Below are 12,660 nucleotides of genomic sequence, written 5' to 3'. Positions count from 1 at the left end.
TGGCTAGACAGAGGGTGTACACTGGTACAGATAAGAAGTGGAAACACAGGGAATCCAGGGTGGATAATCTCTTCAGGACCAGTGATGTGAGTGGTCATACTGGGAGGGTAGAAGGAGGGTGGTTTGGAAAGGGGGAACTGATTACAAAGATCTACATGTGACCTCCTCCCTGGGGGACGGACAACAGAAAAATGGATGAAGGGATACATCAGAGAGGACAAGATATGACAAAATAATAATTTATAAATGATCAAGGGTTCATGAGGGAGGGGGAGAGGGAGTAGGGAGGGAGGGAGGGAAAAATGAGTTTCTGATGCCAGGGGCTTAGGTGAAGAGCAAAGGTTTTGAGAATGACGACGGCAATGAATGTACAAATGTGCTTTACACAATTGATGTATGTATGGATTGCGATAAGAGTTGTATGAGCCCCTAATAAAACCATTAAAAAAAACTTCAGCATTCAAGTGAAACGAAAAAGTGTGTCTCCAATTGCTGAAGACAAAATGTGTGCATAAACAAATGTGTTGAAGAAAGCTGATGGTGCCTGGCTATTAAAATATATGTTATCTGGGGGTCTTAAAGACTTGTCATTAAATAAGCAGCCATCTATCAGGGAAGCAACAAAGGACACATGGAAGAAGCACCCTAACCTGTGTGACCATGAGGTGTCGACAGATAGAGGTCTCAGAAGTTCAAAAACAAGCAACCAAATCTATATGAAGGGGCATGGATGTAGTAGAGATACCAAACTCACCTGTCGATAACTGGACAGTCCCTCTCAGAAGAGCCACAAAGAAGAGATAAAGAATCCTGGGTGCAGCATGGCACTGAGGAATCACATAGCTATCCTCTAGTTCTCTCAGATTTCCTCCCCTTACTATTATTGTTTTTATTTGTTTTACCTCACAAATCGTGTTAGATTTGTCTGTTCATTTGTATATTTAAGATCACTCGGTACATGAAAGCCAAGGTAGATAACCCTTCAAAAACAGTAACAGGAGTAATGAATGGTTCCCTCGGGGTACAGGAAGAGAGGGGGTCAGGGGGGAATAGAGAGTGATCACATTGATGACTATAAAACCCCACTGGATGGGATCAAACAAAAGAATTACATGTGAATGGATCTATTGAATTGTGTAAGATGTGACCAAAAACTATTATAGGGAAAAAATAATGATACCAAGGGTTCCTGGGGGTGGGATGAGGAGGCAGGGGATAAAGGTGAGCTGATATCAAGAAGTTCAAGAAGAAAGAAAATGTATTGAAACCGATTGTGGTAGCAATTGTACAATACTGCTTGATGCGATTGAACTAGGGATTGTTATGGAATCTGTAAGAGCTCCCAATAAATTTATTTTTTTAAAGGTGTGTCTCCAGTGTTCCTGCAGGTAGCTGAAACTAGATGGAGAGTTCCTTAGGGTGCCACAAAGAATAAAGCACACTTAACACTGGGTGGCTTCTAGGTGAAATCCTGCCCATTCCTAAAGCACGGTTCATGATGCCTACCCTTTTGAGGAGATTTTTCTCTTGCCCCTTCAATTTGCTCGTAGAATTCCCTGCTATATTGAAGGCAAGAACAATGTCTTGTGTGTTCACCTTTCTGTCTCCATCCCCAAGCACAGTGCTATTAGTACAGCAGTCTGGGGAACTAACATGAGCTTGAACTGCACACAGTAGACATCTGATTAGGATTTGAAGAATGAGTCATATTTGTAATCTCCAAACCAGCTGTTAGCTAAGGAAGGAGATGATAACCATCAGGCTTTTGCCAAATTGACTAAGTATTAATTAGAAAGTATCATACATTCCATGAACTTTCATCAAAAGAGGATCTATAATCTGAAATGTCAACCCCTACCTAAATCACATTTATTTGTTTGTTTGTTTATATTTAAAGAGGGGTGCATCTTTAATGGTAACATCAAACTTTGACTTAATCAGGTTGGGTAACTGTCCTTCCTAAGCTGCCCAGGACCCCAGAAAGGCACATGGAAGAGTGAGAAGATGGAAACCTCCAGGGATCTCGAATGAAAGGACCTGAACTCAAGTCCTCACTCTGTTTCCAACTTAGTTTGCGAACTTGATCAAGTCCTTGGCTCTGTGAATCACAGTTCTCCATTTACAAACAGTGGATCCAGGGAATACTGATTCCAACCATCTCACACGACTGTTGCATGGAATACATAAGACAATGTCGTGAAAACAACTCACCAACTATAGGAATTGAACAAATGCGGTGTTGTATACTCAAACAGCAAGAGAAGATGAGACGGGCACAGATTCTGATATTGAGGAGACGTGAGTTCAGACCCATCTCCAACCCTTTATACGTGACCTTTGGTGGTGGTGGTGTGTGTTGACAAGTCGATTTGACTCAACAACTCTACATGAGAGAGTAGGGTTGCCCTTGAGTGTTTTCTTGGGCTGGCATCTTTACAGTAACATCTTGGCAGATCTTTTCATCCCTGCAACTGTTGGATGGGCATGAATACTGAATCTTTGGATTAGCAGACACGCCCTTAGCAATTACACTACCAGGGATCCTTCTGTGGCCTTAACTAGCCAAAAGTGAAAATATTCACACAAATCAGTAAGTGCACAATGAGGATTAAATGTGATAATGTACATAAAATCCTTAATGTGGTCCCGACACACAATAGATATGTTTTTAAATGGCTGCTCCCCCAATCCTTCCTCCTAATCTATATATGTTTTTCAGCTCACTGTCTGTTGTTTAAACTTTGTATGGATTGAATTGTATCTCCCAGAAAAAAGAACTGTTGAAGTCCTAATGTCTGATACCTGTGAACTCATCCTTGTTCTGAAATAGGGTCTTTGGATGATGGAATCCGGCAGCAGGAGGTTATACCAGAGTAGGATGGGACTTCATGTCATCGATGTGCTGCCATTGTCAAAGAGAACAGGCTCAGTGAGATCGAGGGAGGAAGCCATGAGTTGGCAGCTGCAGACCAGAGCCAGTAGGCATTAGGTAGGGCCTGGCCATGAAGCAGAGTCTCCCTGAGAGCCTCAGAGGGAATCATGACTCCTTGCTTTCAGATGTTCAGTTCAGGAACCATGAAACAACAAAGCCTGGCTGTTGAAAACCACCTACTCTATGGCATTTTGCTATGGCAGCCTAGGAAAACCACGCAAGCTTCATCTGCAGCCTGTAATGCAAACACATCCACCACATCACCTCACATTATGTATTCTTTGCCCTGTTGATAAAAGCAGCAGGTAAATGGGATGAAGACCCATCCTACCCTGAAATCGCCTCATGTTACCTGATTACATCATCCCAAACCCTATTTCTGAGCAAGGACATGTTGATGAGTCTCACTAGGACTTCAGGGACCAATCCTGTTTCCTTTATTAGAAAATCATTACCATTTCCAAACAAATGCCCCAACCAAAGCGGGGACACCACTGAGAAATTCTTGCGGTTTCCGCTGCTACGCACACATTATTCTCTGGGGACGGCTCTCCCCAGAATATCCCTCAGAAAAAGGGAGCGCGTGCGCGACAATTTGGCAATCGCTGATTCACCCTGCCTGTCTGAGACTGGGGTCAAAGATCCTAATGCATGGAACAAACCTTCAAAGACTCTCTGCACCTTTATCTGCTTCGTTGAATCTCTGGACAACCTCAACCCAACAGGGGCAGGATGAAATAACCCGTAAAGGACATCTTAAAATACCACACAAATGGGAAGAAAAAGTTTCACTAGCTTCAAAGCAAAGTAGTAGAAATCTGAAATGCACACTTCTGCATCTATTTACAACATCTAAGGTGCTGCTTGAGGGCAGCCGAGGCTCAGTGGCAGGATTTTTGCCTGTGTTAGGGAAGACCTGTGTTCGATTCCCGGCCAAGGCGCTTCATGTGCAGCTGCTGAAGGGAGGTGTGTTGCTGTGATCTGGACTGACTGTCAGCAGAACTTCTAAACCTGAAGATATCGGGAAGAAAAGCTGGGGATCTACTTCTAAGCATCAGCCAGTGGAGATCTTGGGGAGCACATAGTCTGATACAGGGTACCCGGATCACCGTAAAGTCGGAGCCACCACAAGGCCACCGCTACTAACAACCACAAGGCTGTGTTGACTGGGGAACCGCGCAAAGAAAAAGAGTGATTCCACCATTAGTGTAATGAAACGTGGACCCGCTGACAGGGATCTGAACAGCTGGATTTTTCTGTACTTCTTGATTCTCTTCCAAGTTCAGCCAGCCTAAATATTCAGCATAATAAACAATGTACTGCTCCAAGTGTACCAGTAGGAACATTAATGCTTGCATATAATAGCATTTCACAATGTGTGGTCCAAGGACACCTGGGGTCCCTGAAATTTTTTCAGAGGATTCACAGGATTAAAGGTCTTTTCCCAATAAAAACTAAAACATTGCTCGTTCGCTCGCTTGCTCTTGGAGCTGCCCGGTAGTTTTCACGAGGTCCACATGTGTGCCATCAACAGTGAAAACAGAAGCAGCTATGAGAACCCAGCTGTCTTCTATTACGCTAAACATCCAAGACATGGGAACATGTCAAAGTAATGCCACTCTTCTCACAGTTGGGGCGGGTTGGGAAATACAGATATTTTTGCAAAGAAGTATGTCGATGTGGTAACGTATCAGGGGGTTATTTGTGGTATTTTATTTTAATAACAAAATTGAGGATGCTCTCCTCTTCAGTTTCTCCTATGGTCAATGCTGATAAGAGCCACCACAAACAAAATGTTCGTCAGCATCTTCAATCATCTTTGGAGCAGGTAAAACTGTCCTCGGTCCAGGAGTTTGAGGACCCATAGGAATACAAATCAATGTGAAAGAGACACATGTCACAAAGGGATCTTCCATGGTTCAAAATGAAAAAATAAATAAATAAATAAAACAATGCTTTGGGATTTTTTTTTTTTACATTCTGCTGGGATTTCTATTATGTGATGAAGATGCACAATTACTGCTCACAGAAATAGCTGTCACGAAATCAAGTGATGGATTGCATTGAGGAAATCTGCTGCTTAAGAGCTCTTTTAATTGTAAACAATGCAAAGATGGTACTTGGAGGACTAAGGTGTCCCTGATCCAAGTCAAGGTATTTTCAGTCACCTCCTATGTAGGTAATAAATAAAGAATACTGAAGAAGAATAGATGCCTTTGAATTATGGCATTGTCAAACAATATCGAATATACCATGGACTGCCAGAAGAACCGTTAAGTCTGTTTTGGAAGAAAGACAACTGGAATGGTCCTTGGAAGCAAGGATGGCAATGCTTTGTCTCATGAACTTTGTGGTGCAGAGGGACCAGTGAGGGGAACCAGCCTCCACATTCAAATGAGTCCTAGGGGCGACTGTGTAATTGAAGGGTAAATTACAGAAACCTTTCTCCCATGCACCCGCTGGATGGGTTTGAACAGCCAACCTTTTGGTTAGTAGCCAAGGGAAAACCTTTTGTACTATTCAGGGATTTACTTTATAGATAGAATCCACCGATTTTGTAATTGAGCCCACGGTTGACAGGTGATCTTACATTCATGCACATTAAACACAGGACATGTTTCTGGCTATCACAACTTCAAGGTCTAAAAAAGAAAACAACTTTATCATTAAGCACTTTTCAGAGACATGTCTTTATAGAAGTGTCCACTTGACATGTGTTTTAATAAATGACTGTTTTATACAGTTAATTAAACTCATTTAAAATTGTATAGATTAGAAAAACTTGCATGACTTAAGTACAATTAAGCATCGCTAATACTCAATCCATTGACCACAGTCTTTCAAAGAGAAAAATTAAGGTTCAGTACTTACAGGTGCTCCTATTTGACCAGGATGGCCCAGAAATCCACCAGGACCCCTCTCTCCCTAAGGAAAAGAGCACACGGAATGAATAACTTGGATTCGAAATTCCTCAGTTCCATGTGAAGCAGGAAGACTGGAAAGCCCTTGCTTCCTGAATCAGCATTTTATTGAGACTCTGCTAGGTGCTTGAATAGAACACCCTCACAATGCTGAGTCTTCAGGCTGTTGGGATATTCTTGGCCTTGTTAGAATCTTGAATATTTCTTTGTTTTCATAGTGAACCTTTTTCAATTTTCCCCAAATAGCTTTCAAAATTATATTTCTAAAAACCCATCACCTCTTTAGTACATTTAGACTTCTATGTAACTCTATTTTAATTCTTGTTACAAAATGTATCTCTAACACAACATTCACTGGCTCAATAGTTTTTACTTATACAATTCTGTGAGATCAATTACCTCAATCATGTTATAAATCCATCGCCAATATCCTTTGCTAATTTTCCATACCCATAAACAAAATCTCAATGCTTTCTAAAGAATAATTCTGAGGGCAGGAGCGGTAATCATCAACCACGCTATTTTGAAAATCCAAACCAAGATGGGGTTCTAGTTTAAAGCTCATAGAAAAACTCTTGAAGATGATTCTGATCTTGTTTTAAAGAACATCGGTAAGCAATAACCATTTTACTTGTGAGAAATGGCCACTTATTTCTGCGTGACTCAGATATTTAATTTATTTTCCCTACTTCCTCTAACCTACTTAAACACACTAACCCGGTTGGCATTTTACTGTGTGTGTGTGTGTGTGTGTATTTTAATTTAGCTTAAACTCTGGTTAATAAAACAGAGCAACATATTCTATTTGTGATCAACAAAGCCAGGAAAGTCTACACAACCACTACTAAGTCCCAAGAAGTCAAAAGAACAGAAAAATTAAAAATAATTCTTTAAGGTATTTTCTGAGTTATGAAGAAATTATGTCAAGCGGTTACTAAGTTTAACTTTCTAATTTGATGTTAAAGAATAATGCGCAAAGCGAGAGACAAAGAATCTAATGTTAGGAATCTAGTGATCTAAACCAGGGGATCTAGTTATCTAGGAAAAGGGATATCGTTATCTAAGACATTGCTACAATTTATTTCTCAAAATGTGATCATACACTTAACACGGTTCTAAATCTGCAAACCTGAATGGCAAGGCCATTCCACAAGAGCGCCTTCCACAGCTTCGTGGAAAACCTTCCAAAGACCAAAGCGAAACAAACTCACTGCCATCGTGCCAAGTCTGACTCACGGGCGACTCTCTAGGACAGGACAGCACAGCCCTGTGGGTTTCAAGACCAACATTGTTCACAGGAGATGAAAGTCTCATCTTTCCCAAGGAGCCACTGACGGTTCTGAATGCTGGCCTTGCAATTAGCAGCCAACCACGTAACCACTAAGCCACCAGGGCTGGAGCAATGCCAATGGGTTGGACTTAACTTTTTCTATGAGTCTGTGATTATGTCGCCATCCCTGTGAGAATGAAACCAGGCCGGCCCTGATTATAGGAAGGTCATCTCAAAGGAGGTACTCTCCCCGTAAGTATGATAAGTAGTCTTTTCCCATCAGCAAAGCCTAGAGCTAAACAGGGGGTGGGAAGTGGGGGAATTAACCGCCTCCGTGTAAGCCGCATCCATCGCCTCTCTCCCTGGTTTAATGATACAGAAAATTGTAGGTGGGGGAGAAAGAGGCATTTATGACTGTAAAACATTCATACAAATATTTGTCACGTGTAGGCAGGCACCATAAAAAGGTGAAAAGAATGTGAGACCTGCCGTCAGATAGACCTAAGGGCTTATCGCCCAATTTTACTCTCCATAAATGTGCAATTTGGGGAAAATGATAGCCCTTTTCTAAACTTCGGTTGTACATCTGTCAGATAAACACCTACCTCAAATTAGAAGATAAAATAAAACCCACTGCCATTGAGTAGGAGCCATGGTGGTGTAGTGGCCATGCACTGGGCTGCTAACCATAAGGTCGGACGTTCGAAAGCTCCAGCTTCTCAGCAAGAGAAAGACCAAGCTTTCTACTCCCGTAAAGAGTTACAGTCTTAGAAACCCCCAGGAGCCACCCTGTCCTATAAGTCCGCTGGGAGTCAGAATCGCCTCAAGGGTAATGAGTTTTGTGAGCCATTGAGTTGCTTCTGTCTCAGAGTGAAAAGAGGAGAGCCAGCCCATAGGCCTCCAGGGCTGCAGTCTTTACAGCATCAGACCGCCTCGTCTTTCTCCTGAGGAGCGGTGGATGGGTTTGAACCGCCAGACAGTGCTTAACCACCAGGAGCGCTTTAAATTGAGCAAAGGAGTGTTAAGTGGATAGATACCCTGCAGTGAAGAGCAAAGGGTCACTTCTCTCCCCGTCCACATTCCCCAGCCCAACACACCCCTACCTTTCTCCCAGGCCGCCCATTGGCTCCTCTGTCCCCTTCTTCTCCAAAGCATTGCACCTGGGTATTGCAGCATGCTCTCTCTACAATTGCGTCCTGGAAATAAAGCAGAATGCATGTTTTCATCTGTTCGCTTGCATGACATTATGCCCCAAAGAGAAAGACTGCTCTCTAGGCTTTGAAAGACCATTTTATTTTCTGAAGAACCCCCCCCCCACCCAGTGCATGCCCACATCCAGAGCCCCTCTGGAGGGTGTCCGGTGCTTGATGGGAGCAGACCGGGTTTCCGGGGGGGGGGGTTGTCAATCCTTACAGGAGCAGACAGCAGCACCAAAACTCCTTGAGGGAAGGAGAGTGCTTTAAAAAATAAGGTGGAGAGAAAAGTGTCAGAGCTAAAATTATGAACACCCAATTTGTAGAGGTCTATGGAGGACAGTGGGAGCCCCAAACCTATCTGCAAAGTAAATAGTCAGGCTGAGCCACTGGAAGATCCACACGAGCCAAAGGCAACGGTCCAAATCGCCTTACTAGAACACACAGAGACCATGGTAATCTTGATGAGGCTGGATCCAGCTGACCTCCCTATAGACACGACCTGAATCTGTAATGGGTGCAAGCATCTCTTAGCTGTTTGGTGACAGAAATTTCTTCCCTGGCTTCTTGAATATTGATGGGGGGGGCTTCTTCCACTACACATTATTTCCAATTTCATTTTTATAATAATATGATCTTCTCCTCTGTACCACCCGGGTACGATTTGTTGTTCATTGCTTTCTGATGGGTTTCCCAGCTGTGAAGCCCAGGAGGAGTGGAGGTATAATGATAACAACTGATACAAGGTGTTATAGGGGTTGCAGGGGTCGGGGTGGGCGATGGGCAGGGAAAGGGGATTAGGGGAGTAAACAATGAAGGCGGGAGGGGTGAGGAACACTAGAACCGATTGTGATTACACAACTCATTGTAAAGATGCCTTAACCATGGTGTTGGGGGGTGCAAATACTCTAGGTTTGATATGGTGGTGATTATAAAATTCCCCTTGACGCGACTGAGGAATTGAACTATTTAATTGCATGGTATATAAATTATGTGCCAATAAAATTGTTGAGGGGGAAAAAAAACCAATATACTCACAAGTTGCTTCCGTAAGAGGCCTGGGAGGGATGGCAGTGTAGTGCTGAGAGGTTGCCTGTACGCAAACCCTCGACCAAACTCCAGCTCCTGGAGCTCTTCCAGTTTCGGCACACCTTCCAGGCCAACCACAAGGAGTCCAGAGAGCCCTTCAAAATATGCACAGTGGGTGAGTTTCTTGTGCCTCTGGAATGCTCTGTCTTAGTCTTAGCCGCAGACAGTCACTGGCCATCCCATCCTTTCTTATCCTTCACCTGTCTTGTCTCACAAGGGCACCTTGATTCAAATCAAAGCCAGCTTTGGCATGCATGCTCTAAGAATGGGTCTCCTCGAGCCAGTCAGGGTGCAATGTAGCAACGATGAAACATACAGCTTTGCTCTAGTTCCTAAATGCTTCCTTACCCCCACTATCATGATCCCAATTCTATCTTACAAATCCACTAGACCAGAGGATGTACAGATAGGAAATGAAAATACAGGGACTCCAGGACAGATGATTCCTTCAGGACAAGTGCTGAGAGTGGCGATACCGTGAGGGGAGAAGGAGGAGAGGGTGGAAAGGGAGAATCAATTACAAGGATCTACATATAACCTCCTCCCTGGGGGATGGACAACAGAAAATGGGTAAGATATGACAAAATAATAATAATTTCTAAATTATCCAGGGTTCATGAGGGAAGGGGCAGCAGGGAAGGAGGGGGGAAATGAGGAGCGGATACCAAGGGCTCAAGTAGAAGCAAATGTTTTGAGAATGATGATGACAACAGATGTACAAATGTGTTTGACACAATTTATGGATTGTGATAAGAGTTGTATGAGCCCCCAATAAAATGATTTTTAAAAAATAATAAAGGATGGGTCTCCTGATTCTAAATCCTGCCAGTTGAAAGTTAAGTAGTTCAGGAGAACCACACATGACTCTCGTAGCTCTTCCATGGTCTCCTTGCTTCTGCTGTATCTGCTTATTTTGACAGTGTGCTTTTAGCCCTTATTGCATGAAGCGACCCTCACCAGCTGCTGTAGGGCCCCTTCTGATGCACGGAGATGCAGGGATGTCGGAGTAGGCCTGTGTTTCATAGGGCTCCAAGAGTTGAGTTTTCACAAGTCAATCACCCAGCCTTTTTCTTCTGAGGTGCATCTACGTGCACTTGAACCTTCAACCTTTTGGTTAGGAACCAAGCACTGACTCATTTGTACCACCCAGAGGCTCCTGTATTGCGTTACATCCTTCTAAGCCTACTCCTGGAATAGACGATTATGGGTTATCCTTAGAAAGCACAGTGGTCACTGAGAACCACTTCGCCATCATAGTGGTCACGCCCTCCTCCCCTAAAGGCCCATCATAGGATCAGGCTTCTGTGGGGAAATTGTAGATTCTTTTCCCGACCCTCAGTTCTTCACCTCTTAAAGAATATCTGCCTGATGTAAGCTCGAAGTGGCCGTCTGACTTGCTCTGGCCAACGAAATATGAGCAGAGGCGACACGCGTCACTCCCTGGGAGAGACGTCAAGAGTGAGTACCACGTTTGCCCTGCTCCTTTTCCTCTGCGGCAGGAAAAGTGTCTGTGAGGGTGGACCCTCCATTAGCCTGGGTCCTTGAGAAGTGGTCTTGCAGAAGAAAAGATGACCTCACGTTTCCAGCTTTAAACCCAAACCAAAAGCTCACCACCCTCACATCAGTTCTGACTCACAGAGACCCTAAGACAGAATAGAACTTCCCTTGTGGGTTTCTGAGACTGTAAGTCTTTACTGGAGCAAAAAGCTTCATCTTTCTTCCCTAGAGTGGCTGGTGGGTTCAAACTGCTGACCTTGTGGTTAGCAACGCAGCATGTAACCCACTGCCCCACCAGGGCTCCCTTGGACTACATTCAACCACTAAACTTTGGAGGCTGTTGGTTATTGCAGCAAAACCTAGCCTATGCTACTGACGCAGTCACTAAAGGGTTGTCTGAATTGTCCCCAGGGTAGAGAACACATGGACAAAAATGCTTTTCAAACTCAGTTTGAAATCTCCACGTGGACTTTCAGAACAAATTGCTGCTAAGATTTTGAATAGTAAATCCTTAACACGTGCGTGCACACACACACACACACATCAGCTCTTGCAAACAGGCCACTGACACTCTTGTGGTTCAAAGGCATGTGTGCTTGTTCCTAATTATTTCTTAAAATTAAATTCCTTGTGATGGGATTTCTAAGCCAGCACCTAGACAAAGTTGACGCCCTTTTGTCACATACTTCTAATCTTCTAAAATTTACAAAATGTAAACTTCCATGGCAATCCAGGCAGCCGATTCAGAAGAGAGCAAGTTGTCATTACAAAAGTAATCATTTTTGTTTACATCCCAGCCCATCCATCACAAAATGCAAAACATATCCTCCAAACCTGAATATGTTGAATGCGTTCCACTGAGGAGAGAGAAGGGCAAAAGGACCTCAAACAATTCTACCAGTCAATACTGCACCACACCAGGACACCTAGTTGAGGGTGCTGGGGAGCCGAAACCCAACCAGCATGTCCCACCTCAAGCCAATTTCCACAAAGATGCTGTGTAGGCTGAAGCTAACCCTTGGGGGAACGAGGGGGTGGGGGGAAGAATTAAAGAGCAAAGGAGGAGAGAAAATGCAATGTAAAGAGCAAGGTGCAACTAACTCACAATTTTTTAAAAGTTAATAGGGGAATAAAAACAAACCGAAACCTGAGGCTGGCTCTAGTGTTGTTTTTGTCAGGTATCGTGGAGTTGGTTCCAACCATTAGCGATGCTGGCATGCAATAGAACAAAGCACTGCCCGGTCCTGCACAGCCTCACAGTCCTTGGGCTGGATGGAGCCCACCTTGTTAGGGTCTAGGAAAAAGAGGCGCATGGCGCCCTCTGCCGGTGGAACTTGAGGCAACTGATAGGAGCACTCCTGAGGCCACCAAGTGGGTCACAGTAGAAGTGGCTGTTTTTTCAGAAGCTCATTGCCAGTTCCTCTGGGTCAAGGGCAGGCAACAGCCAGCCTGTGGGCCTATCCGGCCCTTATATTCGGTGTGTGCTCATTAAAAGTTTGACCAAATAGAGCGGGCCATACACAAGGTTGACCAAGTATTGCAGGCCATAGGGAAGTCTCAAGCCGTACATTTTCAACTTAAAAATTAAAGTTGAAAATTGCACATGGCCCTCGAAATGATGTTATAAATATCCAAATGGTCTTTGGCAGAGGCGGGGGAGGGGGGACGGTTCCATACCCTTGTTCTTAGTAGACCTGAACCTCTAACCTCCCAGTTAGCAGCCAAGGCTGTGAAGAATTTGCACGCATCAGTACCCTG

The 12,660-nt window shown here is 43.9% G+C and overlaps 1 protein-coding gene across 1 annotated transcript in view; it reads right to left on the bottom strand.

Annotated features, from left to right (window-relative positions):
* The window catches only part of LOC142445403 (collagen alpha-4(VI) chain-like), a 126,338-nt gene that overhangs the window by 72,262 nt on the left and 41,416 nt on the right, over positions 1–12,660 (bottom strand). Inside the window, exons 11-13 of the mRNA XM_075547203.1 lie at positions 9,355–9,500; positions 8,227–8,319; positions 5,804–5,857 (exon numbers count right to left, since the gene is read on the bottom strand). Of these exons, the coding sequence (XP_075403318.1) occupies positions 5,804–5,857; positions 8,227–8,319; positions 9,355–9,500 (293 nt within the window). The remainder of the gene's footprint in view (positions 1–5,803; positions 5,858–8,226; positions 8,320–9,354; positions 9,501–12,660) is intronic.

This window comes from Tenrec ecaudatus, chromosome 4, assembly GCF_050624435.1.
Source record: "Tenrec ecaudatus isolate mTenEca1 chromosome 4, mTenEca1.hap1, whole genome shotgun sequence".
In the NCBI taxonomy this organism is placed as follows: domain Eukaryota; kingdom Metazoa; phylum Chordata; class Mammalia; order Afrosoricida; family Tenrecidae; genus Tenrec; species Tenrec ecaudatus.
The sequence above is the reverse complement of the archived record's forward strand: the minus strand, read 5'-3'. Positions and strand labels throughout refer to the sequence as shown.